Below are 28,000 nucleotides of genomic sequence, written 5' to 3' on the forward strand. Positions count from 1 at the left end.
TCCTTGAGGGCTGGATAAGAACTTCCTCAGGCTCCCTCTTGCCTCACAGAAGGTCTGTATTTCTGGGCAATTCCAGAAGTGCTCTGAAGACAACCAGTCTTCCCACCTTTGATTAAAGATGATATTTTGGTGTTCTGCAGGGGAGTGCCTTTGAGAGGAAGAGGTGGAAATTGAGAGGGGCCCGATGCTGGGAGGGGCGTGAAGGACTGCAATTGCTAAGTACAGTGAGAACAGTCCTGTCCCTGGAAGCACCCCTAAGAGTGATGTGCCCAGGGCCTCCCAGCCAAGGCCAAGGCAAAGATCCCAGTGGTTGTGAATCCTGTAGACTACGCATCTATGTCTATTTGGCTTCCCTGTCACCTCCCAGCCCCACAGCCTCTTCTGAGCAACCAGCAAAGCACCAGAGCCTTCAGCTCTTTGAATGGAAATAATAACGTCTAATTCAGAGAGAGAGAGAGAGATTGTGAGGATTAATTAAAATAAAGCTAATAGGTTGCCCATAGCACAACCTAGTTCATCACAGATGCTCAATAAATGTTCTCCCCTCCCCCACTCATAGAGAGGACATGAACATGTGACTTACAACTGAGAAATGCTCCTGTCTGCTCCTTCTGCCATTTCTATGCATGCAACAGGCATTGATTGAGCTGCTCTGGGCCAAGCCCTCTCTGGGGGCTGAGGTTACAAGAGTGAAAAAGACACAGTCTCCAATCTCCAACAGTCCACGGTGTGATTAATACCACAGTGGATAGAAGCATGGGGAAATTACAGGAAAGAGGAAGGCGGGTTGCCTCGAGGAGGTGATAGCTACCTTGCCTGGGGAAACTCAATCACACCCCTCTATCTAAATTCAGATTTTTATAGATACAAATCTATAGAAATCAACTTTTATCACTTTTATCACCATCCATACCATTTTAGATGCTTACAGAATTTCCATCTACTCCCTAACACCTGGCATTTCCTAGGTATGTAAGATGTATTTAACAGTTACAGAGTGCTCTCCTCTTTTAAAAAAGTATTCCAGGACCTATCAATTGAGGTGGTGGTTTACAAGCTGGGGTCCCAGACCCCGGGTCCTCAACAGTGATAGGGGTCTTTGAGCTGTTTTCATTATTGCCAAAGACTCAATATCAATCACGTTTAACCTTTCCTCAGGCTTCCCAGGGTCCTTTGGCAGTTACTTCTTCACTTTCATAGAATCCTAACACACAGCGAGGCGATGCTGATAGGCTCAGGCTGGGCAGAGGCTTGGATTGGCTGTTATACAGGATTTGGATTCAATTATTTTTGTAAAGGAAAATGAAGCAAGCATTGGTTAATAAATGCAGTTTTATTGCATACACAAATCCTCCACTACTCTGGGGGAAAATAACTAAAAGGGTTCTTAGTGGTAAAAAAGCTGGAAACCCCTTAGCTCAGGAAGCCTGAGTTCAAAGGGCAAAGAACTCTCTTTTACCCGTAAACTGCCCTTCCGCGACTTCCTGACCATTTCAGGAAAATATCTACCTCAGTTAGTTGTTGGGCCAGGAGGAGGTCAGACCTGGGGGCACCTCAGAACAAGAGAGGGTGGAAGTTCCAAAACCAAGGAGCCTTCAAAAAGAGAAAGCTGAAAAAAATCTCCCTGCCTGCCTTTGCTTTTCTCTTTGCACTTGGAACAGGAATTTTGAATGAACATGCATTACTCACTTGCTGACAGGCACCTTACATGCATTATTTTAATCAATGCCCACTTCACGGATCAGGTCACACAGTGGGCGAATAACTGAACCAGGACCACGAATCCAGACAAATCTGGTGCTTGAGGCCCTTTGACACTATGCTGTATTGCCTTTTGGTAGGACAAGGGCATATTAGAATTAGGGCAAATAGGTTTACCTTCTTTAGACGTCATTGCTTCTCGGTGACAATATTATGGATACCTTTTTTCCTTCACTTTTCTATAAGTTCTAAATTTTTCCTAAGAACTTTTTCTTAATGGCTTTTCTATGGATGGATTCATCAGTAGTTAATGTCTGGAGGCTGTTCTGGTGGAGCTTTCCACCAAGGATATATGAGCTGCTTCTAGATTTGGGGAGTCATCAGCAGAGAGACGGATTCTGAAAAATCGGGGAGTGAATTAGGTTCCCCTAGGGTGAATGTGTGGAGTAGAAATTTGGGTTGAGGAAAGAATCCTGGAAGACAGTTGGTGGAAGAGGAGCTGGTGACAGTGAGGAGAAACAGGAGGAAAACCAGAGAAAACCTCCATGTCTATTACCTTCTGTGTAATATAGCACAGTAATACTGTGCTGTGGAATACTGGCCGGTATTTTGTCAACAATCTCTACCTTCTTGTCTCAAGGAACATCTTGAAGGTATAAGAATTCTAGTAAATGTTGGTGTTAGAATTCTGGAATTTAGTGTTTTTCTAGGCAGAATTAATGCTCCCTGATGGAGTCCCCAGAGTAAATCTCCATGTCCTCTGTTTTACAAGTGCGTGAATTACTGTACCCTGGTCTTTATCATTGGTGTGTCTCTTCTATGGAGACACGGGGGTATTACTGACTCAATTCTTTTTTTCCCAGCTCTTTGCCACGTAATACTTGATCCTGAGCAAGATACGTAACCTCTCTAAGCCCCAGTTTTTAATGAGAATCATCGTGCCGTTCAGAGGTTGTTAGGAAAGGATACAGTAAAATGGAAGAAAAAAAAAAAGTGCTTAACACAGTGCTAGGAGTATGGTCAATAGTGAAAAACTGGTACCTACCAGTTTTGAACAGCTACCCTGAGGCTAGTGCTTTTTGATGCGTGCACGTAAGGATCGCTCTGTCCATCTCCAGAAACAGAGAAGTCAAGTTCTGTCCTCGCGTCGTGAACCAGATAAAATCTCAGCTCAACGACTCCCAACTTGCCGTGGGCCAAGTCCCGGTCTGGCTCCCGTCCAAAGACTACAAGTCCCAGCATTCCGCTCGCTGGGCCTCGACGGCCCCGCCCCTTCCGCCTTGGCCCGCACGTGGGCGCCGCTCTAGGCACCGCCTCCTCTCGATGCTCCTGTCCTGGGCGCGCAATGGAAATCGGCTGCTGGTTGTTTGGCGGCGAGTTCGAGGACTCGGTGTTCGAGGAGAGGCGGGAGAGGCGGACTGGACCGCTTGCGTCCTACCGCGCCAAGCTCTGCGAGCCGCAGGTGAGAAAGCGGGGCCTCTCGGCCTCATCCCAGCCCCCGGGCCTCGCGCTCCCGGGTCCCGGCCCGACAGCGCTTCAGACGCCCCAAGGCCGCGTGGCCTACCCCCGAACCCAAACCCTCCCGGCCCGAGTCCTGCGTCCACGCGGACTCCCTGGTGTCCCTTCCCCTACTCGAGCCGCAGCCGGCTGGGCCCGGCCCCCTCTGCCCCCGAGGGAATCCCCGCGCCGTCGGCCATCAACTCGCACCTGGCGTTCGGCCTGCCTCCCGGAGGCTCGCTGGCCTCACGCCCCTGCTCTAAAATCTGTAGTAGCTCCCGTGGAGCTTCACTGCTTCTGCTGCCGGGCAGTCAGGGCCCCCAGAAATCCAGCCCCCGCCCACTTTTCAGACCTCAGTGTTGTCTGCTCCCTGAACCGTGACGTCCCACCCACGGGCCTGCCCTTGTTCACTGAGTTCCCCCTGCCCATGTTAACCCCGTTCAGATGGTCACAATCGTTCAATTATAGACATTTCTCAAGGCGCACCTTAAATGCCACCTCCTCCAAGAAGTCTTTTCTGATTCCCCCTTCCAACCACATATTTTTGTTTTGACTCCTTTTCCCTCTTTTACCTATTAAAGCAATTGTCAGTATCTCATAAAACTCTTAGACCCAGAATGCTTAATGATCACAGGAGCGTGCGTGCTTAACTTTATGTCCTCCACAGTGCCTGGCAGTTTTTGTTCATAGTGGGAACTCCGTGAATATTTTGAATAAGTAGAGTATTAACCTGGTATTCTTTCACGTGTGTAAATCTCATCTCACCAATAATAATTCCTTTCTATCAGGTAGTGTTCCAGGCACTGGGCAGGGTTCCTTGACACGTATTGTCTCATTTTTCCTTAAAACCCTTGTACTTACAGATGTCAGGCACTCAGAAATTACTGAATTGTATGTTTGCTTTATTTCACTTACATTTTCTCCTTGCCACATGCAGTCTTTCAGAGTGACCTTTAGTACTTGATCGTGTAGACTAAAAGCGGGGAATGGGCTTTCAAAGTCATGGGGTACCGCATTAAAAAGCCACGGGTGTGAGATAGGACCCTTGTGTTCCAGCGTTGGCTTTATCGGTTGCCTTTCAAAGTGTCAGTTCCTTATTTGTCATTTGAGAAAAAATAATGTTTGCTGGCTCACAGGTTTATTGTGAGAGTGGAATGAGATGATACTTCGCCAGGTGTGGTATGCTGTATACTTATAAAGTAAAATCCCAAAATCACTTGTCATTAGAATTTATTTGGTAAATGGTAACTGCTCATAAATTCAGGCCCCATTCAAGTCCTCTTGGTTTCCCCTAGTGTAAAACCAGGAGTTTGGGTTGGAAGATCTGTGTTCCCTGCCTATTTGGTGTGGGACCAGGTGTTTTGCCTTACCAGCACTTCCCTTCTTAGTCTCACCCTTGTTCACAGCTTTTCCCTCGTACTCTTATCAGAATGGGGTATTTAAAGGCATCCCCATATGCGCTCTTGCGTTTGAAAGCCAATTTTGCTTGATCATTTCCCAGTAGGATGATGAACATTGGATGGAGGTTTGCAGTTATTCAGTTATTGTTCAAGAAGTTGGGATTGGCTGATAATCTAATAGAGTATGTGACTGGAGAGCAATAAAGTGCAAAGGAAAATTATGGGTTCAGTATATAGGCTGTTGTTGGGTTACACAGTACTTCAGGGAGAACAGAAAAACAGTGGTTGCTAGCTTTCTCCACAATGATGAATCAGGCTAAGGAGGGAAACGATTATTAATTAACGATATTACTAATTAACAGGGGGGCAGTGATACCCAAGCAACTCTTTTAGAAATAGAACCAAGAAATTTTGATGTGATGGTGGAACCATCACAAATGCAGTTACATTTGAATTAATAATAGTGTGTAACTGACTTCATTCAGCCTCAGTGTGTTTTACTATGAGTAAAAGGGAGGTTGGGGGACTTTCCTGAGGTCACAGTGGTTGAGAATCTTCCTGCCAATGCAGGGGACACGGGTTCAATCCCTCATCTGGGAAGATCCCACATGCTGCAGAGCAACTAAGCCCGTGTGCCACAGCTACTGAACCTGCGCTCTAGAGCCCGTGAGCCACAACTACTGAAGCCTGCGCGCCTAGAGCCTGTGCTCTGCAACGAAGAGTAGCCCCTGCTCGCTGCAACTAGAGAAAGCCCATGCACAGCAACAAAGACCCAATGCAGCCAGAAATAAAAAAATTTTTTTAAAAGGTGGGGGGCGGGGAGGATGAGATACTTCTTTGGAGCTGGAAAACTGGCACACAGTGCTTCTCGTTATTCGTGTTTTCTCATCTTAATGTTCTTTATGCAATAATCAAAAAAGATCTTTCTATCCATAGGGTTTAAATCAGTAGAAAAGTGAATAAAATATTCCAGATGGGCATTTCCTGAGACTTTTCTCCTATAGCACTTTGGCATTTGATTGCACGGAAGCCACCTTTCAGCCTTCATCTCTGTTTCCTCTTTGCGTCGATTCTACTTTTGGCTTTTACACTTTCATAATAGCACTATAATGACAGTTCTTCTTTTCTATGTCCTCTCCATAAAGAGTTGTCAATCCCTAGTCCATCCACCCTAAAAATTTCTCTGCAGGAAAACATCTCAGTCTAAAGAACCATCGTGAACTGTGCTAGTTAAATGTAGGTTCCCAAGCATCACAACCCCAAATTGGAAATGCTATAGATAAAAGCATATACTTTTGTGTTTTAGTTAAGAGGTATTGTATTATTGGTATATTTATTACTTGTGATAATTTTCATAAAAACTGGGCCACCATTAAAATTGTCATTCTTCTTTGTCAGATGTTTTCCTGAGTCTTATTCTGAAGAATTATGTCTTTTTTGAGGTTTAATCAATTATATATGGGAAATTGCTTCTGAGTAGGGAGTGGAAAAGTGTAGTTTCATTCTCTGTAATATGCTGTTTTCACAATTTCTAGTGGTTTTATGAAGAAACGGGGAGCAGTGATGATGTTGAAGCTCTGACTATCCAGAAATTCAAAGGGGACCTGGCCTACAGACGGCAGGAGTATCAGGTAGAATTTAACATATAGAAGATTGCACTACTTGAAATGGGCTTTTGTTCTGTCCATTACAGTATATTTAAATAACAGTATACTAAGTTATGAGTGTGTTGTTTGTGAAGATGAATTTAATCTTTTGTGATATGTGTTTGTAATCTTAGAATCCCAAGTTTCTAGCTCTGTATAATTTGTTTTGTTTCCTGTAACTCCAGTATAGAGAGCTTGTTGGGATCCTTGTAGGTCTGTTTCCCCAGGTTCTGTATCTCCTAATTATGTGGGAACCTCTAGCACAGATACCTCATGGGGCCACAGGAACAAAGCACCCGAAAATGTGTAAGAAAAGAACTAACAACTAGATTAGATGTCAGCTTGCTTTATTTAGAGACTTCATGTCATCTTCACAAGAGTCCTGTTGTTATTTTGCTGAGGTGAAAAGGTTATACAGCAAGTTAGTGGCAAACCCAGGATTCAAATTCTGGTCTTTTGGGCTCCAGGATGCTTTATTTATAGTCTCCAGCCATTTTTTCTCTACCTTTCAGAAAAAGAGTACTGACTAAATGCTCAAGTCTTCCTTTAGTTCATTGTGGGGTCAGTTATAACATTACCTTCTGCCTAGGAAACACGTCACCCCCATGACTGAATTCTTTTTTCTACTGTGTTTTCTGCCTTTCTTTTCATCCCTTCCCTTCATTTTCCTTTATTTAACAAATATTTGCCAGAAAGCACTGCAAGAGTATTCCAGTATCTCAGAAAAACTGCCATCTACGAATTTTGCCATGAAAAGGGATGTCCAGGAAGGCCAGGCTCGGTGTCTCGTTCACCTGGGAAGGCACGAGGAAGCCCTGGAGATTGCTACAAACTTGGTGAGTGGTTTTTGTGCGTATTTCCATTTGCTTCCCTAGGATGGCTGAATGGTTTATTTTGTAAAAAACAAAACAAAGCAAAAGACAACTTGTTGCAGCTAAATCTGTGTGTTTGGTTAAGCAGAAGAAAATTGTCAGTGGTGGAAGAACTTTATTATGATGAACAGTTTGGAGGTCTAGACATAATCATTTGCTTGTAATATTTTTTCCTGTGTTATGCTCAAAATTTTTCATTGCCTGAAAATCTCACTTGCAAAGGTTTTTTTTTTTTTTTTTTTTCTGTGTCGGGGCTTTGTTGCAGCATGCAGGATCTTTCATTGAGGTGTGCGGACTTCTCTTTAGTTGTGGTGTGCAGGTTTTTTCTCTTTCTAGTTGTATCACACAGGCTTCAGAGCATATGGGCTCTAGTTGAGGAGCGCGGGCTCAGTAGTTGCGGTGTGTGGGCTTAGTTGCCCTGCGGCATGTGGGATCCTGGTTCCCCAACCAGGGATCGAACCCACATTCCCTGCACTAGAAGGCAGACTTTTTAGCACTGGACCACCGTGGAAGTCTCACTTGCAAAGGTTTTTACTCTTGTTAGGAGTAAATACTCACAGTGGAAGGATTATGTGATGTGTTTTCTTCTTTAGGTGTTTTGCTGTTGTTTAGATTTTTATTTTCCAAAATTTCTACAATGAACATATATTACTTTTATAAACAGGAAAAAAGTTTACCAAAAAATGACTAAATATCATACTAGGCCAAGCTTAATCCTTTTTATTCTTAAATGGAGTCTGCAGAATTTTTTTTAAGGAATTTAATAAAAGCAGGTTTTTTTGCAATTCTATATCCTGCTTGTTTTTGTTTTCAGATTAAAGCACCTACAGTTTTTAGTGTAAATTTTATATGGGGACAAGTCTAAGTCGACCAGTCCTAGTTTATAGATGACCAATTTTCTTCCTCAGAGGAACTTAATGAGGCCCTGAGGCTCTGATCTTGAATCCTGTGGATCTCGTTGACCAGAGGTCAGCGTGAAGTACGCAGCCAATTGAGTTGTCCTCCTCCGTTTCATTAACTAAGAGAAATCCCACAATTTGCTTGCCGGGGTTCATTGCATAGGACCTCAGCCTCTTGCAGTGAGAGGAACCCTTGGTGGTAATTGTCTTCGGAACATGGAAAACAGCTGTGTTTTGTTCACTCTTTTTCTCCCCTCTACTAATTGTGGGTTAATTCTTAAGCTGGAAGATAAGATTACCCTGTTAAGGAAGCACATGGCATGAACACAGTGAACTTGGCGGGGTTTAATAGTGTTCAGTCTCCCTGGTCTGAAAATTAACAGCAATTTCAGTTCTTTCAGTTGCTTTTTCTAGACATCAGTCACCCGTCCTTCGTCACTGTTCTGCTCTCCCATCGCCTCTGTCTTCCTCACATCACCTGCATATCACTGTTGTGCTTTGTCTCCCCCCCCAGACCACCGAAAGCAGTGACAGGTAGGTTAGTGTCGGGGGCTGGACTGGCTCTCTGGTTCCTTCTAGCTTAGTGAGTCTCTGCTGTTGTGGCTCAGAGAAGGATTTGTTGCCAGCAGATGCCATCCAGAGCTTGGGATGGTTACCAGGCAGGAGGAAGGACCAGTCAGAAGACCTTCAGCTCCTCTGTCAGGACTTTGAGAACTGGTCCTTGGGCTGTGGGCACCCTGGTGGGCAGGAGTGTTGGGGAAGAAACGGCAGCATAGGCTAATAGGTCTCACCCCTTTCTTTGGGTCTCTTCACATGATCTCAGTGCAGCCTGCCCATTTGCATGGTTTTCTCATTTCCTGATGCCCTGTGTTTTGTTTTCTTTTTCCCTACTTGTAGGTCCTCTTCTTGTTACTCGCTCTGGCCCGTTTCTGGGTTTTGTCCCAGTGGTTATTGCCCCCTCGTGCTCTGGAGTGGGCAGGTCATGACCCAGCATTGAACAAAACACAGTGAGTCTTGGAGTGCCCAGCAGGATATGAACACTTTATGCTCACAACTTCTACTGAAGTTTATTCACCTCTCTTCTTAATCATTTTTGGATAGAATTTGTAATGGAACTTATTTCTTTCTTTTTCTTTTCTTTTATTTTGGCTGCCAATGCAGCCAAAATTTTGTTCTTCGTTGCTGTGTGCAGGCTTTCTCTAGCTGCGGCGAGCAGGGGCTACTCTTTGTTGCAGTGCACGGGCTTCTTATTGCAGTGGCTTCTCTTGTTGCAGAGCACGGGCTGTAGGCTCGCGGGCTTCAGTAGTTGTGGCGCACGGGCTTAGTTGCTCCACATGTGGGATCTTCCCTGCCAGGGCTCGAACCCATGTCCCCTGCATTGGCAGGTGGGTTCTTAACCACTGCGCCACCAGGGAAGCTCTGGAACTTATTTCTTAAACAAATAGTTTAAACATCTTATAGTGGCTGATAGGCTCATGTGATAAACTGTGGTAAGGAAACTGCTTTTTGACAGTTACTGACTTTTTTTTCCATTTATCACTTCACAAACATTTATTTCAGTCTTACCATGTGTGCAGTTCTGGGCTCGGTGCTAAGGAGACAGAAAACCGCGTCCATAACCTGCCCATACATTGCTGACCTAGTGTCTAGTGGGAGAATCCTAAGCCAGCTAACGCGCGTCAGCTCTTCTGAAGTACCTTTCTTCTGTGACTCCTAGTGGGACCGATTGTAGCTCTGCTACTTACTAGCTGTGTGACGTCAGGCAGCTTATCTGACTTCTCTCTTAGGACTCAGTTGCCTCAACTATAAAATGGGGTTAGTGATAGAGTCTATTTTAAAGGATTGTCATGAGGATTAAATGAGTAAAGCACTTAGAGTAGTGTCTGGCATATGGTAAGCACTCTGTAAATGTTAACTCTCGTCATCATCATTGCATTATAGAAGGAGTTCAGTACTGTGCACACAAACTCGTTTAAATGGAATTTAGTTTCCAGAGAGTTCTTTACTAGCTAGGCCATCAAAACCATGGTCTGCGTGCTCCACCCTACCCCACCACATACTTGCTTCCGCAATCTGAAAATGTTTGTAAACAGTATAGAGCACTGTAGACTGTAGAGGAAAGGTAGCGTTTGCTGTAGGTAGTTTATACGTGTTGCTTTCACTATTACAAATAAAAAACATAAAGATGTATTACTCAACAGTTATTAGACATCTGCTATGTCTGAGGTGCTGTGCTCTCTACTAGGAATTCAGCATTGAACAAAAACTTCTGGAACTTAATGGTCTCTGGGGAAGGACAGAATACTGAACAATAGTAATAATAAAACCAGATCAAATCTGTCATCGGGAAGGTATAGTATGACTGAATAGGTTACATGAGGCTTTATTTCCTGTCTTTTCACTCAATATACGAATATTTAGAATCCTCCTCAAGCTTTCACTCACTGGTCAGCCAGTTTCTTCCAGCTGCCTGCTGAGTAGTTTTTTTTTTTTTTTTTGCGGTACGCGGGCCTCTCACTGTTGTGGCCTCTCCAGTTGCGGAGCGCAGGCTCAGCAGCCATGGCTCACGGGCCTAGCCACTGCGCGGCATGTGGGATCTTCCCGGACCGGGGCATGAACCCGTGTCCCCTGCATCGGCAGGCGGACTCTCAACCACTGTGCCACCAGGGAAGCCCCATGCTGGGTAGTTTTACTCATATTTCTTGCTCAGTTCTATGCAGGGGCTTGATCTGAATACTAGTAGGCCAGGTTTTCCTTAGACTTAAAATGAACTGAATCTCTACAGGCTTTAACTTAGAAAAAGGAGGCTTGTTTCCCTAACCCACAGGGCTTTTGCCATTTGGCAAGTTAGGCAAGAGGTGATGGCTCTGATTAAGGAGACTTGAAAAGGATTTTCTGATCAGAAGGAAACCAAGCAATCCCCTCCAGCCAGAAATAATTGGCCCTGCTAATAGTTACCAGAGAGGGCATTTGGATTCAGTTATGCATCACGAAACACTGAGAGCTGCAGGGCCATCCTGTTTAGGATATCAAGGCCAAGTAAAATTTGGAAATAGAGTCCATTTGAATCCTCAAGGAAATTACGATTTGGATTTTTAGAAAGCCTGGAATATTAAAATGGAACCATTAGCACAGGGTATAAAAAAGTTGGCTTGGGTCTTTCAGATATCTGGCTGAAGACAATAAAGATTATAATACAAATGGAAAATAAACTGACACAGAGGTTTTTGGTGCTGAACTTTGCCAGGCCACTATCACCTGGATTATGTGACTGTTGTGACATTAGGGTGTTTGGGAATGACTGGTGATTATTTTGTTAGGTTAGTTTATATTTCTCTAGGTTTATGGTTTTGAACTGAGATCTATTGAAAAATATTTAGTTCACCCTACTTGTGTGGCTACTTGTCATTTATAACATGTACAACTTGGATTTTTAGGCATCTTCATTTTTATATGGGAAACATTCCATAGTTTAAACTTCCTAATCTTCTTTTTTTCTCCTTAGGAAAATAAGGCAACTAACACAGACCATTTAACTACTGTGCTCTACCTCCAGTTTGCTATTTGTTCAAGTTTGCAGAACTTGGAGAAAACAATTTTCTGCCTACAGAAACTGATTTCTTTGCATCCCTTTAATCCTTGGAACTGGGGCAGATTGGGAGAGGCTTACCTGAATCTGGAGCCAGTGCTTGCAGCATTGCTTGCGTCATCTCAGAAACAGAACAGTTTCACCTCGAGTGACAAGGCTATCAAATCCTCTTGTCCCCACTCAGGAAAAGACTGTCTTTTGTGTTTCCCTGAAATGTTGCCTGAGAGCTCTGCGTTATCTGTGGAAACGAGCAGTGGTAATAACCAGAAGAATGAGAAAGCTTTAAAAAATATTCAAAACTGTATGGCAGAAGAGAGAGCAGCAGTGTTGCTAGAAACTCAGATGAAAGCCTGTGCCTCTTTTATACGAACCAGGTAAGCTAAGAGTGAATTAAACACACATGGTGCTAAGCTCAGAGTAAAGGTTTTATTTTTCTAATTTTAAGCTTCTAAAAATTCTAGGCCACACACTTAGTATATGTTTCTAAGATTTTTCCCATGGTCTAGATAGAATCCTTTGAATGCATCCTTTTAGCATGTAAGATTTAAAAACAAAACTATGTTTGCTCAAAAATACAACTTGTATCATCACTCAAGATAAAAGGTTAAAATTGGCAGCCATTAAAATTAGGAAAGAAAATTAAATGTGTAAAACATTGACAAAGGGGGAAGCAATACATATATATATATATATTTTTAACATCTTTATTGGAGTATAATTGCTTTACAATGGTGTGTTAGTTTCTGCTTTATAACGAAGTGAATCAGCTATACATATACATACGTCCCCATATCTCTTCCCTCTTGCATCTCCCTCCCTCCCACCCTCCCTCTCCCACCCCTCTGGGTGGTCACAAAGCACCGAGCTGATCTCCCTGTGCTATGCGGCTGCTTCCCACTAGCTATCTATTTTACATTTGGTAGTGTATATTGTCCGCACCACTCTCTCACTTTGTCCCAGCTTACGCTTCCCCCTCCCCATGTCCTCAAGTCCATTCTCTGGTAGGTCTGTGTCTTTATTCCCATCTTGCCCCTAGGTTCTTCTTGACCTTTTTTTTTTTTTTAGATTCCATATATATGTGTTAGCATATGGTATTTGTTTTTCTCTTTCTGACTTACTTCACTCTGTATGATAGACTCTAGGTCCATCCACCTCACTACAAATAACTCAATTTTGTTTCTTTTTATGGCTGAGTAATATTCCATTGTATATATGTGCCACATCTTCTTTATCCATTCATCTGTTGATGGACACTTAGGTTGCTTCCATGTCCTGGCTATTGTAAATAGAGCTGCAGTGAACATTTTGGTACTGGACTCTTTTTGAATTATGGTTTTCTCAGGGTATATGCCCAGTAGTGGGATTGCTGGGTCATATGGTAGTTCTATTTGTAGTTTTTTAAGGAACCTCCATACTGTTCTCCATAGTGGCTGTATCAGTTTACATTCCCACCAACAGTGCAAGAGTGTTCCCTTTTCTCCACACCCTCTCCAGCATTTATTATTTTTAGACTTTTTGATGATGGCCATTCTGACCAGTGTGAGATGATATCATTGTAGTTTTGATTTGCATTTCTCTAATGATTAATGATGTTGAGCATTCTTTCATGTGTTTGTTGGCAATCTGTATATCTTCTTTGGAGAAATGTCTGTTTAGGTCTTCTGCCCATTTTTGGATTGGGTTACATGTTTTTTTGATATTGAGCTGCTGTAAATTTTGGAGATTAATCCTTTGTCAGTTGCTTCATTTGCAAATATTTTCTCCCATTCTGAGGGTTGTCTTTTCGTCTTGTTTATGGTTTCCTTTGCTGTGCAAAAGCTTTGAAGTTTCATTAGGTCCCATTTGTTTATTTTTGTTTTTATTTCCATTTCTCTAGGAGGTGAGTCAAAAAGGATCTTGCTGTGATTTATGTCATAGAGTGTTCTGCCTATGTTTTCCTCTTAAGAGTTTGATAGTGTCTGGCCTTACATTTAGGTCTATAACCCATGTTGAGTTTATTTTTGTGTATGGTGTTAGGGAGTGTTCTAATTTCATTCTTTTACATGTAGCTGTCCAGTTTTCCCAGCACCGCTTATTGAAGAGGCTGTCTTTTCTCCACTGTATATTGTTGCCTCCTTTATCAAAGATAAGGTGACCATATGTGCGTGGGTTTATGTCTGGGCTTTCTGTCCTGTTCCATTGATCTGTATTTCTGTTTTTGTGCCAGTACCATACCGTCTTGATTACTGTAGCTTTGTAGTATAGTCTGAAGTCAGGGAGCCTGATTCCTCCAGCTCCGTTTTTCTTCCTCAAGATTGCTGTGGCGGGCTTCCCTGGTGGCGCAGTGGTTGAGAGTCCGCCTGCCGATGCAGGGGACACGGGTTCGTGCTCCGGTCTGGGAAGATCCCACATGCCACGGAGCGGCTGGGCCTGTGAGCCATGGTCGCTGAGCCTGCGTGTCCGGAGCCTGTGCTCTGCAACAGGAGAGGCCACAACAGTGAGAGGCCTGTGTACCACAAAAAAAAAAAAAAAAAAAAAAGATTGCTGTGGCTATTCGGGGTCTTTTGTGTTTCCATACAAACTGTGAAATTTTTTGTTCTAGTTCTGTGAAGAATGCCAGTGGTAGTTTGATAGGGATTGCATTGAATCTGTCGATTGCTTTGGGTAGTAGAGTCATTTTCACAATGTTGATTCTTCCAATCCAAGAACATGGTATATCTCTCCATTTGTATCATCTTTAATTTCTTTCATCAGTGTCTTATAATTTTCTTCATATAGGTCTTTTGTCTCCTTAGGTAGGTTTATTCCTAGATATTTTATTCTTTTTGTTGCAGTGGTAAATGAGAGGGTTTTCTTAATTTCACTTTCAGATTTTTCATCATTAGTGTATAGGAATGCAAGAGATTTCTGTGCATTAATTTTGTATCCTGCTACTTTACCAAATTCATTGATTAGCTCTAGCAGTTTTCTGGTAGCATCTTTAGGATTCTCTATGTATAGCATCATGTCATCTTCAAACAGTGACAGCTTTACTTCTTCTTTTCCAATTTGGATTCCTTTTATTTCTTTTTCTTCTCTGAGTGCTGTGGCTAAAACTTCCAAAACTATGTTGAATAATACTGGTGAGAGTGGGCAACCTTGTCTTGTTCCTGATCTTAGTGGAAATGGTTTCAGTTTTTCACCATTGAAGACGATGTTGGCTGTGGGTTTGTCATATATGGCCTTTATTATGTTGAGGAAAGTTCCCTCTGTGCCTACTTTCTGGAGGGTTTTTATCGTAAATGGGTGTTGAATTTTGTCGAAAGCTTTCGCTGCATCTGTTGAGATGATCATATGGTTTTTCTCCTTCAGTTTGTTAATATGGTGTATGTCATTGATTGATTTGTGTATATTGAAGAATCCTTGCATTCCTGGGATAAACCCCACTTCATCATGGTGTAAGAGCCTTTTAATGTGCTGTTGGATTCTGTTTGCTAGTATTTTGTTGAAGATTTTTGTATCTATGTTCATTAGTGATACTGGCCTGTAATTTTCTTTCCTTGTGACATCCTTGTCTGGTTTTGGCATCAGGGTGATGGTGGCCTCGTAGAATGAGTTTGGAAGAGTTTGAGAAGGATAGGTGTTAGCTCTTCTCTACATATTTGACAGAATTCCCCTGTGAAGCCATCTGGTCCTGGGCTTTTGTTTGTTGGAAGATTTTTAATCACAGTTTCAATTTCATTGCTTGTGATTGGTCTGTTCATATTTTCTATTTCTTCCTGGTTCAGTCTCAAAATGTTGTGCATTTCTAAGAATTTGTCCATTTCTTCCAGGTTTTCCATTTTATTGGCATATAGTTGCTTGTAGTAATCTCTCATGATCCTTTGTATTTCTGCAGTGTCAGTTGTTACTTCTCCTTTTTCATTTCTAATTCTATTGATTTGAGTCTTATCCCTTTTTTTTCTTGATGAGTCTGCCTAATGGTTTATCAATTTTGTTTATCTTCTCAAAGAACCAGCTTTTAGTTTTATTGATCTTTGTTATCGTTTCCTTCATTTCTTTTTCATTTATTTCTGATCTGATCTTTATGATTTCTTTCCTTCTGCTAACTTTGTGGTTTTTCTGTTCTTCTTCCTCTAATTGCTTTAGGTGTAAGGTTAGGTTGTTTATTTGAGATGTTTCTTGTTTCTTGAGGTAGGATTGTATTGCTATAAACTTCCCTCTTAGAACTGCTTTTGCTGCATCCTGTAGGTTTTGGGTTGTCGTGTTTTCATTGTCATTTGTTTCTAGGTAATTTTTGACTTCCTCTTTGATTTCATCAGTGATCTCTTGGTTATTTAGTAGTGTATTGTTTAGCCTCCATGTGTTTGTATTTTTTACAGATTTTTTCCTGTAATTGATATTTAGTCTTATAGCGTTGTGGTTGGAAAAGATACTTGAGACAATTTCGATTTTCTTAAATTTACCAAGGCTTGATTTGTGACCCAGGATATGATCTATCCTGGAGAATGTTCCATGAGCACTTGAGAAGAATGTGTATTCTGTTGTTTTTGGATGGAATGTCCTATAAATATCAGTTAAGTCCATCTTGTTTAATGTATCATTTAAAGTTTGTGTTTCTTTATTTATTTTCATTTTGGATGATCTGTCCATTGGTGAAAGTGGGGTGTTAAAAGTCCCCTGCTATGATTGTGTTGCTGTCGATTTCCTCTTTTATGGCTGTTAGTATTTGCCTTATGTATTGAGGTGCTCCTATGTTGGGTGCATAAATATTTACAATTGTTATATCTTCTTCTTGGATTGATCCCTTGATCATTATGTAGTGTCCTTCTTTGTCTTTTGTAATAGTCTTTGTTTTAAAGTCTGTTTTGTCTGATACGAGAATTGCTAGTCAAACTTTCTTTTGATTTCCATTTGCATGGAATATCTTTTTCCGTCCCCTCACTTTCAGTCTGTATGTGTCCCTAGGTCTGAAGTGGGTCTCCTGTAGACAGCATATATACGGGTCTCATTTTTGTGTCCATTCAGCTAGTCTGTGTCTTTTGGTTGGAGCATTTAATCCATTTACATTTAAGGTAATTATTGATATGTATGATCCTGTCACCATTTTCTTAATTGTTTTGGGTTTGTTATTGTAGGTCTTTTCCTTGTCTTGTGTTTCCTGCCTAGAGAAGTTCCTTTAGCGTTTGTTGTAAAGCTGGTTTGGTGGTGCTGAATTCTCTTAGCTTTTGCTTGTCTGTAAAGGTTTTAATTTCTCCATCAAATCTGAATGAGATCCTTGCTGGGTAGAGTAATCTTGGTTGTAGGTTTTTCTCCTTCATCACTTTAAATATGTCCTGCCTGTCCCTTCTGGCTTGCAGAGTTTCTGCTGAAAGATCAGCTGTTAATCTTATGGGGATTCCCTTGTGTGTTATTTGTTGTTTTTCCCTTGCTGCTTTTAATATGTTTTCTTTGTATTTAATTTTTGACAGTTGGATTAATATGTGTCTTGGCGTCTTTCTCCTTGGATTTATCCTGTATGGGACTCTCTGTGCTTCCTGGACTTGATTAACTATTTCCTTTCCCGTATTAGCGAAGTTTTCAACTATAATCTCTTCAAATATTTTCTCAGTCCCTTTCTTTTTCTCTTCTTCTTCTGGAACCCCTATAATTCGAATGTTGGTGTGTTTAATGTTGTCCCAGAGGTCTCTGAGACTGTCCTCAGTTCGTTTCATTCTTTTTTCTTTATTCTGCTCTGCAGTAGTTATTTCCACTATTTTATCTTCCAGGTCACTTATCCGTTCTTCTGCCTCAGTTATTCTGCTATTGATCCCATCTAGAGTCTTTTTCATTTCATTTATTGTGTTGTTCATCGTTGTTTGTTTCATCTTTAGTTCTTCTAGGTCCTTGTTAAATGTTTCTTGCATTTTGTCTATTCTATTTCCAAGATTTTGGATCATCTTTACTATCATTATTCTGAATTCTTTTTCAGGTAGACTGCCTATTTCCTCTTCATTTGTTAGGTCTGGTGGGTTTTTATCTTGCTCCTTCATCTGCTGTGTGTTTTTCTGTCTTCTCATTTTGCTTAAGTTACTGTGTTTGGGGTCTCCTTTTTGCAGGCTGGAGGTTCGTAATTCCCGCTGTTTTTGGTGTCTGTCCCCAGTGGCTAAGGTTGGTTCAGTGGGTTGTGTAGTCTTCCTGGTGGAGGGGACTAGTGCCTGTGTTCTGGTGGATGAGGCTGGATCTTGTCTTTCTGGTGGGCAGGTCCACGTCTGGTGGTGTGTTTTGGGGTGTCTGTGGACTTATTATGATTTTAGGCAGCCTCTCTGCTAACGGGTGGGGTTGTGTTCCTGTCTTGCTAGTTGTTTGGCATAGGGCGTCCTGCACTGTAGCTTGCTGGTCGTTGAGTGGAGCTGGGTCTTGGCATTGAGATGGAGATCTCTGGGAGATTTCCGCCGTTTGATATTACGTGGAGCTGGTAGGTCTCTTGTGGACCAGTGTCCTGAACTTGGCTCTCCCACCTCAGAGGCACAGCCCTGACACCTGGCTGGAGCACCAAGAGCCTGTCATCCACATGGCTCAGAATAAAAAAGGAGAAAAAAAAGAAAGGAAGAAGGAAGAGGATAAAATAAAATAAAATAAAATAAAATAAAGTTATTAAAATAAAAAAAAATAAATATTAAAAAAAATTTTTTTTAAGTAATTAAAAAACGGACAGAACCCTAGGACAAATGGTAAAAACAAAGCTATACAGACAAAATCACACACAGAAGCATACACATACACCCTCACAAAGAGAGAAAAAGGGAAAAAAAATATATATATATATATATATATATCGTTGCTCCCAAAGTCCACCTCCTCAATTTGGGATGATTCATTGTCCATTCAGGTATTCCAGAGATGCAGGGTACATCAAGTTGATTGTGGAGATTTAATCCCCTGCTCCTGAGGCTGCTGGGAGAGACTTCCCTTTCTCTTCTTTGTTCTCACAGCTCCCTGGGTTCAGCTTTGGGTTTGGCCCCGCCTCTGCGTGTAGGTCGCCTTCAGGCTTCTATTCTTCGCTCAGACAGGACGGGGTTAAAGGAGCAGCTGATTCGATGGCTCTGGCTTACTCAGGCCTTGGGGGAGGGAGGGGTACGGCTGCAGGGCGAGCAGACGGCTGAGGCCAGCATGACGTTGCATCAGCGTGAGGGCGCTGTGTGTTCTCCAGGGGAAGTTGTCCCTGGATCCCGGCACCCTTGCAGTGGCGGGCTGCACAGGCTCCCAGGAGGGGAGGTATGGATAGTGACCTGTGCTTGCACACAGGGGAAGCGATATTTTAAAGAAGGAATTTTTCACTCACATTCCACAGAAAGCTACCGAAGAAGGAAATCTGCTCGTGTGTTCAAATCATTATTAATAACACAAATAAACAACGTTTAATTCATTCTACAGGGAATTCCCATGGTTCAGGGACTCCCATGGTTTTGGATCCATAGTGTATAAGAGTTTAGGGAGAGGGGAAATTACACTGGACCAGTTCTGTAATTTATGAGAGAAACAGACTCTCTTAGGTCTCAGATAATACCAAAAAACATAGCATTGGGTTTTGTTTTGTTTATTTTTATTTTTTTTTAACTCTGAAGAATTCAAGAAGTATTGATGTTAACAGTGAGCCTTACTGAAAAGCGGTATCTGTTTGGCAGATTTTAAACTTCCTTCAGCGGATGTTTATTTAGCATTGCCTATATCACTTTAATTCAGAAGTGCATTGAACGACATCTGGGTTCCAGGCACCTGCTGGGGCCTGGGATCATAAAGATCATCAAAAAAGAGTCCCTTTCCTTACACTACTCAGTGTATTGAGGAAAACATATGTGCAGTCGGTGACCGGCAGCACAGGTGCTAAACAGTGTGTCAGTGGCAGAGAACCCTTCAGGGACCAGTACCTGGGAGCTGTGCAGAGTGGCAGGAAGAAGGACCTCCACAGATGGAATGGGGCTCTTGGGAACATTTGTCAGTTGTGTAGATGAATGTACTCGATGCTGTGTATACATTATTTCATTTTAACCCTCACCACTCTCTGGGGTACATGTTGGGATCCCAGTGTACAGACTGGGGAGCTGATTTGGAATCATGCCCAAGGTGGCGCAGCTGTGAAGTGCTGCCAGGATCTGGACCGAGATCTTTGACTCCAGAGCCTGTGTTCTTGCCAGGATATCTTGCGAGAGAGAAAGCACGGCCCAAGGAGTGGAAGGGCTGGTGTAGCATGGTGGTGTCACGTGGTCCGGTGCAGTGAGAGCAGCTTTGGTGGCAGGAGACCGAGAGGTGGGCTGTGGACCCCGAGACCAGAACAGCGTCATGAGCAGGAGGCAGGACCTTGGGGTCAGATCCCATTTTAAGGGACCTAATAAATCGTTGTTATTGAGGGAATTAGCCTGGACTTCTGCGCTTGCTCGCTCACCGTCTGACCTTGCACAAATTACTTCAGCTCTCCGATCTCCAGTTTCCTCATCTTGACAGATGGAGAAATGGGGGAAATGCCTACTTTGTAGAGTCGTGAGGTTTAAAGTATCTGAAGCACTTATTGTAGTATGCATTGTGCGTAAACATTTGGTAAATGTTGTACATCTCCTGTTTTGTTTTTATTAGCACAAGGTGTTAAATGTCATCTTAAAGAGTTTGGTCCTTATGCCGAAGGTCTGAAGAATATTTAAATGTTTAAGTGGTGTGACAAGAGCTCTGATTTCGAGGGAGATCTGGTGGCTAGGAGGACGTATTAGAGGAAGGAGTTTGGATCCAGGGACACAAGGGAAGGGGCTGTGGACCAATCAGTGGATGGTGCCGAGGCCCTGACCTAGCACAGTGCGCTGAGAATCAAAAGGGGAAATGGATGGCACTGAGGATGGAACAGACAGGACTTGGTGACGAGCTGAACGTGTGGGTAGGCCAAGGTGGGGAGGGGAGGACAGAAGAGTCAGACAACCCTGAAGAGTCTGCCTTGTGGGTGAGGGTGGATGGTGGTGCCTCCACTGAGACAGGACAGGGCTGGAGAGCAGAGCGGATCGAGGGTGGGAATCCAGCTGGAGTTTTCCATTAGAAGTGGGAGCTGAGCTCAGAAGAAGGGAAGTGTAGAGGTTGAGCTCCAGGAGAGATCAGCGATCAGATGGAGTGAGAAGAAGCTTTGAAGGCGAGAGGTCTTGTGAGACCTTTGAGAAGGCACTTTCAGTAGCGATGCGGTGACAAGGCAGACTGCAGAGGACTGAGGGTGAATGAACATGAAATGGAGGCAGCAAGGGTAAGCTGTATTTTCAGGTAACTTCAGGAGCGCGAGAGAGAAAGCAAGGACATAAAGAGGCCACGCGTATAAGTGCCTCCAGAGGCCAGGTAGGTGATGTGAAGAGTGAGAGTGAAGGGCAGTGAGGTCATGTTCTTTTATAAAACTCCAGCGGCTTCCCATTGCACTTATGTAAACTCCACGTTTCTTTCCGTGGCCTGCAGGGGCTTGTGTGAGTTGGCCCTGCCTGTCTTTTTCTCCTCTTTCACTACAGTTTTGTTTTCTTCTTGGCTGTGTTCCGGCCACAGAGATCTTCCTGATTTCCAGACTCGGCAAGCTGGTTCTTCTGGCAGGGCCCCCTTCCCCTGGCCAAGCCCTCTTCCCGCTGTGTGCCTGCGGCTGGCTGCTCACCATCTGAGCCTTAGCTTGAGCGGTAGCTCAGAAAAGCCGTCCATCACTGCCCCATCTGAGGTGGACGCTTTGTCCACCCTGTCTTGAATTTTTGTTTCATAGTCTTCGTCACTGCCTGAGGTGATCTTATTTGCTTGTGCTTTGCTCTCCTTCTGTTCCTTGAGGCAGAAACCTGTCTGTTTTGCTCACCAACGTCCCTCAATGCCTAGAGTAGTGTGGGGGGCGTTTCTCAAGGCAGGAAGTGAGTGAACAGGAGAGCTGAGTGCTTCTGGACGCGTAGCAGTGAGGCCTGAGGGGAATTGGAAAAATCTGCAGTCAGCATTTTAGAAAATAGAGAAGAGCAGGAGGTGTGGGAGGAGAGAAGAGGAGACCAGGCCAGGACCGTGACAGGGAGACCGGGGTGAGCCAGGTGCAGAGTGGCCGTGCGAGGGCCGGGGAGGGGATGGCCCTGCTGTGGGTAACGGAAGCGTGCTAGAGATCCTGTTAGTCCTTGAGGCCCAGGGAGATGGAAGGGTCATAGAGCACCGACTTCAGAGAGCTACATCCTGACACTTCTGGGAGGAGCCTTTGATGGGGAGGTTTGTTCTTTTCACTCTGCATTGTTTGTGCTTTTCAATCACTTGACTTCTACAGGAAGCTCTTTTGAGGCTTGCTCTCTAAAGATTCCTTTGAGAAGTTTTGGTCTATGAATTTTAGAAAAGATAACTCTCCAGTGTAAAGTTGGGCAATTTGTTGAGAGTAAGGAGCTTTCAGGATTCAAATGAAGGTGAGGACCTTCTCTTTAGCCGAGTTGGACTCACATCCAGCCCAGTTCCAGTGCTATGTATGAACATGTCCTCACTGCTGTCCTTTATGTGAGCCTACACATTGGGACTTTCTGTTTTTCAGGCTTTTGCTTCAGCTCGCCCAATCTCAGCAAACATCGTTTGCTTTGGAGAGGAACTTAAAGACTCAGCAGGAAATTGAAGCTAAAATGAAAGGGTTCAGCTTCAAAGAAGACACTTTGCTGTTGATAGCAGAGGTGAGTGTGTCCTCTAGGGTTTATGTGAAACAAAGTATCATAGATATTTTTCCTGGCTCCGAGACCATTTTTTAAAAAACAGGGCCAAATCGCGTCTTCTGAAGGACTCCTGTCTCCCTCCTTTACGTGCCTTTTGATCACTTAACCCCCGAAAGCGGCCTCTTCATCCCCTCTGAGCAGTAGCGTGCTGTGAGGCAGGGGCTGTGTTTCGTTTACTTGTCAGTGCTTGTTAGTACCTGCCTGCTTGAACATCAGAAATGCCCGGTGATTTGTGAATGCTGAATAAATGAATGAACGAGTGACTTGACATTTGGGCAGCTCTTTTGTCTGTTTTTTCTCCTGTTCATCCTCAGAACAGCCTGTGGGATGGGGGGAGCTGGAGTGAGGCTCATAGAGGCTGTGACTTGCCCTAAGGTCAGATTTTAAGTGGCAGAACTAGTTTGGAACCCATCCAGCTCCAAGTCCATTTTCTTTCTGCTCCACCCTGTTACTACTTTGATGGTTGCAGAGAAATTCAGATGTCAGGTTTTTTTTTTTTAACTTGGTCTGTGGCAGTTTCTCTCTGAACTCAGAGAGTGGTTGCTGGAATAGATAGCTCTGTGGGGCCCCCAAAAAATTTAAAAATGTCTTATCTTTTCAGCTAGATTTTAAGTTCCTTATAAGTGAGACATCCTTACAAGGTGTCTTAAACACCTTCATATTCTTCCCCATGTGTGACTGGAATAGTAGTCCTCTGCCTGGACAATGCATGGGAAATACCTGCATTTAAAATAGCTTTTTAAAAAAGAAATGTCTGGGCCCTCTTTGGGATGATAATGTGCATTTCATTTTGTGCTGTTACTTTTACTTAACATTGTGACATGAGCATGACCCTGTATCCTTAAATATTTCTTAATTACATACTTTTTTCTTTTTATAGTTGTTTTATTTGAATTAGGGTCCATATAAGGTCCACACACTGTGTTTGATTCTTTTGTCTCTTACATCTCTTTAATGTTATAACAGTTCCCGTTCCCCCTTTTTTTTTTTTGGTGATAAAAAATATATCTAACATAAAATTTGCCATCTTAATTGCTGTTGAGTGTACAATTCAGTGGCGTTAGTTACATTCACGATGTTGTGCAACCACGAGCACTATTTCCAAAACGTTTTCGTCACTCCAAATAGAAACACTTTAACCCTACCCCAACCTCTGGTAACCTCTAATCTGCTTTTTGTGTCTATGAGTTTGCCTGTGCTAGATATTTCAAATAGTGGAATCATACAATATTTGTCCTTTTATGTCTGGCTTATTTCACTTAGCATAATGTTTTCAAGGTTCTTCCATATGTATCAGAACTTCATTCCTTTTTATGGCTGAATAATATTCCATTGTGTGTGTGTGTGTGTGTGTGTGTGCGCGCGCACACACACACACACACACACACACACACACACACACACACACACACCCCACATCCTATTTGTCCATTCGTCATCTGTTGATGGGCACTTGCATTGTTTTCTGCCTTTTGGCTTTCGTGAATAATACTACTATGGACATTGGCATACAAGTATCTGTTTGAGTTCCTGATTTCAGTTCTTTTGGGCATCTACCTAAGAATGGAGTTGCTGGGTCATCTGGTAATTCTGTGTTTAACTTTTTGAGGAACTGCCAAACTGCATTTTGTCTTATAGGCTGATATTTTTACCTACATTGTGGTATGATCATGACTCTGTATCCTTAAATGTTATTTGAGTGCATAATTTTTAAAGACTGGATAGTAGTCCAGTTACAGCTTTTGATGAGCTATCATTTATTTACTTAAGTCCTATGTTGGACATTTAACAAATATTCAGTACCGACTTTAATAAGTCTTTGCAAAAAAAAAATCAGTTTTTGTGTTTGTTTTAGAATAGATTACTGGAAATAGAATCACTGGGTTAAAGTATATGAACATTTTAAAGCCTCAAAGCATGTTTCCAAATTGTCATTGAGAAAGATTGGTTCTGGGAATTCCCTGGCAGTCCAGTGGTTAGGACTCTGCGCTTTCACTGCTGAGGGCTCAGGTTTGTCCCTGGTTGGGGAACTAAGATCCTGTAAGTCACGCGGTGTGGCCAAAAAAAGAAAAAAGAGAGAGAAGAAAGGTTGGTTCTGTTTATATACCCTCCAGCAGCATATGAGAATACTGATTTTCCTTCTCCAAACCTAGGTATTAGGTTGAACCATGTGAAATTGTCAATATTCAATCATTTTGACCATAAAACCAGAATTTTATATTGAACAACTTAATATTATTACTTTTTAAAATCTGTACTTTCATTGGTAAAAATAGCGCTTTTTAATATTACTGTTTATTTGATTACTAATAAAATGAACAATTTTTTCACACATTCATTGGCCATTTATATTTTGTGAAATACCTAGTCATGCTTTTTCTTCGTTATTTATATGTTTCTGCTTTTCTTATTAATTTTAAGAGCTCTCTCTACACTAGGCTTACTAACCTTTTATATGTTGTTTATATAAATACTGTATTTATAAATACAGTATTTCAGTATTTTCTGAAGTTTATGATACTTTTGATATATAGAAGTTTAAATTTTTATTTGGCCAAAGACTTCTGCCGATTTTTTGACACCTGTGAATGATATACCTGCCAAGCCTGCTTTTTGGAATATTGCATTGTTTGAGTATTACTATTATTCAATTCTCTCTTTTTTTTTTTTTTGCGGTACGTGGGCCTCTCACTGTTGTGGCCTCTCCTGTTGCGGAGCACAGGCTCTGGACGCACAGGCTCAGTGGCCATGGCTCACGGGCCTAGCCGCTCCGCGGCATGCGGGATCCTCCCGGACCAGGGCACGAACCCATGTCCCTTGCATTGGCAGGCAGACTCTCGACCACTGCACCACCAGGGAAGCCCCTCTTTTTTTTTTTTAATTAAAAAAAAAAACACTTTTGGTGTTATAACCCAGATTTTAAAATACTGTATTTCATTGAGTCCAAGCAGTCATCAGTCATTAAGAGACATAATTATTTGATGTGCCACTAAAAGAAAAACAAGATGCTCTTTACACTGTGATACACCAGTGGGTATAAGATACATCTTGATTTCAGAAATGTTAAAATACAAAGCCAAAAATTGCCTTTGAATTGATGAAAATAACATGCCTTAATAAATCCTGACAGTTGCTTGCTGTTCATCCTGTCAGCTCTAGCCTCAAACAATAAGTAGTCTTTGAAGATTTAAAGCCAGTGGAACCTGTTCTTTGAGTGGGTTTCTAATCCATTATAATTTGAGTATTCATGGACACATAGGACCTCAGGGTTTGTAGGAAACCTAGGGACCATCTAGTCCAAATCCAAGTGACAGATTCCCTGTACAATATCCCTGCCAAATGGCTCCCTAACTTTTCATGCCGAATCGTGGGCAATGTTTTGGGACTTAATTTTAGTTCACTGTCCTTACCAAAAGTGGGCTGATCACTTAGCGAGTTCAGATGCAAGCTTCTTACAAACTTAACTTCGTGGGTGTCTTGTCAAAGAGAAGCTAACGCAGAACCTGGACCTGGATCTGACCAGTAGGGAGCAGTATTGTGCCTTTAGAGTGCGGGGCATGCTCTTAAGTCCCTGAGGTTGCTGTGGTAACCTTTCTGGAGGGATGGAGTCTCTCTGGATCAGGGAAGTGTGGACTCAGCTACTTGCTGCTCGACTGTTTGCTGCCTTTGACTTCTTTGGAGAACTTCTAAGAGAAGGGATCTGTGCTCTCTACACAGCAGCAGTTACATTCTGTGCAAGCGCTGCTTTTCTGTCGTTTACAAGGAGGGAGGATCACTGGTGGTGCATTTCTTGTCAGCTGCAGATGCTCCATATGACATAAGAAGGTTAACTCTCGCTCCCTGTAGCCTGAATGGTACTGCTGCCATGCTAGTGCTTTGGTGATTTGTTTGCTCAGGGGAAGATGAGACTGGAAGTAGGGGATGTTTTACAAATGTGGTCTTGGATCACTGCTTCTGAATAAACATCCTTTCGATATGTTGAATTGCTAGAGTTGTCACCTGGCTGCTAAAGAAATCCTTCTGTACGAAATCATTTACACTTGATAAATAGCGTGGTCTTCATCCCGTCATTCCGTGTCTGCTTCCCCTGTTATTGGGACAGGGTTGGGTTTTTTTTCCCCTCCTACTGCAGGTTATGGGTGAAGATATCGTCCCAGAAAAAATAAGAGATGAGGTTCACACAGAGGTGAAGTGTGTTGGCCCTGCAGCCCTGACTGCCTTGGTGATCGCGTCTTCGAAAGAATTTGAAGACAAGTGGTTCAGAAAGATCAAAGACCACTTCTGTCCCTTTGAAAATCAGTTCCATACAGAGATACAGATGTTGGTTTAGTGGTCCCTTTAAAACAGAACAAAACATCTTGTATTAATTGTGCTGGTTTACTTCAGACAGAATCCACTGCTAATCATGGAATATACTGAATTAAAAACAATTATTTATGTCTTATAAAAATGGCTTCTCTCCCAGCTTATTTCTACTGTGTTCAGTTTTTTGGTTTTTTGTTTTCTTTTTAGATTTTTGTCATTCACTTTCGTGAGGCCTACTGCCCCTTTAGAAGATAATCTGTTGGGAAAGTGTATAAAAGAGACTTACAGATTTTATTGTCTTTTAAAAACAGTTATTGTATTATAATCAGCGATGTAAGTATTACGTTGTTTAGGTAAATTCATCAAGAATGACCAAGAATGCTACAGTGTGATAGTAAACCATTTTCAGGAAGGGTGCGTCGAGGTCTGCGAAGGCTCTGAGACTTTACCACACCTGTCAGCCCGCGCATTAACCTGCCAGTGTCATAGATGCTGCAGGAGACTTGATTACTCGTGGCCCAGGGAACAGGATAAGCTTCAGCATATTTGTATCAGTTCCTTTGCCTCCAAGTCCCAAGGCACGTGACACATATGAGCCCAAACGAAAGAGTGTACGTGCAGTGGGTCGCGTTATAGGAGAGGAACCCTGAGCTTAGGAGACACAGATCCTTTATAACGAACAGTAAGCAGGCCTGCCCTGTGCTCCAGGGGAGAACACTCTCTTTTTTAAGGGTGTTTGCTTTGCAAGCATTGTTGAGAAGATAGTCTGGAATGAAGGGCTGTAAGTGCCTTGCTCACAAGATGTACAGAAACACGAGACCCATGGAGCTCTGTCTCAGGTGATTATCCTCTCCTTTCAGCCACATCATCTTCAAATGCAAAAGGCTTACTTGAATTATCCAGGGTGGAAGAGCTCCCTTATGAGAAGTGAAATTTAGTAATAGACCAAAAACTTCATCAAGTGTTGTCCCACATAACTTTTTTTTTCCCCCATGGCTAATATTTTCTTTAAAAATGTTTATGGGCTTCCCTGGTGGCACAGTGGATAAGAATCCGCCTGCCAGTGCAGGGCACACGGGTTCAAGCCCTGGCCTGGGAAGATCCCACATGCCGCTGAGCAACTAAGCCCGTGTGCCACAATTACTGAGCCTGCGCTCTAGAGCCTGTGAGCCACAACTACTGAGCCCATGTGCCACAGCTGCTGGGGCCCGTGCGCCTACAGCCCGTGCTCCGCAACAACAGAAGCCACCGCAATGAGAAGCCCACACACTGCAACGAAGAGTAGCCCCCGCTCACCGCAACTAGAGAAAGCCACACACAACAACGAAGAACCAAAAAGCAGCCAAAAATAAATAAATAAAAATAAATAAAAATGTTTATGCCTTTGTAAATTATTATAATTACATTTCAATGTTATATTCTTT

General features: G+C 42.7%; 2 protein-coding genes across 2 annotated transcripts in view; both read left to right on the top strand.

The window, feature by feature from the left end:
* ZHX1 (zinc fingers and homeoboxes 1) overlaps positions 1-6,185 on the top strand; it is a 41,057-nt gene extending 34,872 nt beyond the window's left edge. Inside the window, exon 5 of the transcript XR_003793463.1 lies at positions 6,134-6,185. The gene's annotated coding sequence lies outside the window, so the exon portion shown is untranslated. The remainder of the gene's footprint in view (positions 1-6,133) is intronic.
* CUNH8orf76 (chromosome unknown C8orf76 homolog) lies at positions 2,382-26,735 on the top strand. Its single transcript, XM_029222461.1, has 6 exons — positions 2,382-3,163; positions 6,134-6,229; positions 6,937-7,080; positions 11,521-11,978; positions 22,100-22,232; positions 26,404-26,735. The coding sequence occupies exons 1-6, from the start codon at positions 3,047-3,049 to the stop codon at positions 26,599-26,601; spliced, it is 1,146 nt and encodes a 381-aa protein (XP_029078294.1). The 5' UTR covers positions 2,382-3,046; the 3' UTR covers positions 26,602-26,735.
* The last annotated feature ends 1,265 nt before the right edge of the window (positions 26,736-28,000 follow it).

Source organism: Monodon monoceros, unplaced genomic scaffold (genome assembly GCF_005190385.1).
Source record: "Monodon monoceros isolate NGI ecotype Baffin Bay Population unplaced genomic scaffold, NGI_Narwhal_1 Super_Scaffold_14, whole genome shotgun sequence".
In the NCBI taxonomy this organism is placed as follows: Eukaryota; Metazoa; Chordata; class Mammalia; order Artiodactyla; family Monodontidae; genus Monodon; species Monodon monoceros.

Excerpts from the sequence above, each read along its gene's own strand:
- CUNH8orf76 (XM_029222461.1), top strand. The coding sequence starts at position 3,047 with ATGGAAATCGGCTGCTGGTTGTTTGGCGGCGAGTTCGAGGACTCGGTG. Across the intron at positions 11,979-22,099 it reads GCCTCTTTTATACGAACCAG|GCTTTTGCTTCAGCTCGCCC; the intron begins GTAAGCTAAGAG and ends TCTGTTTTTCAG. Across the intron at positions 22,233-26,403 it reads CTTTGCTGTTGATAGCAGAG|GTTATGGGTGAAGATATCGT; the intron begins GTGAGTGTGTCC and ends CTCCTACTGCAG.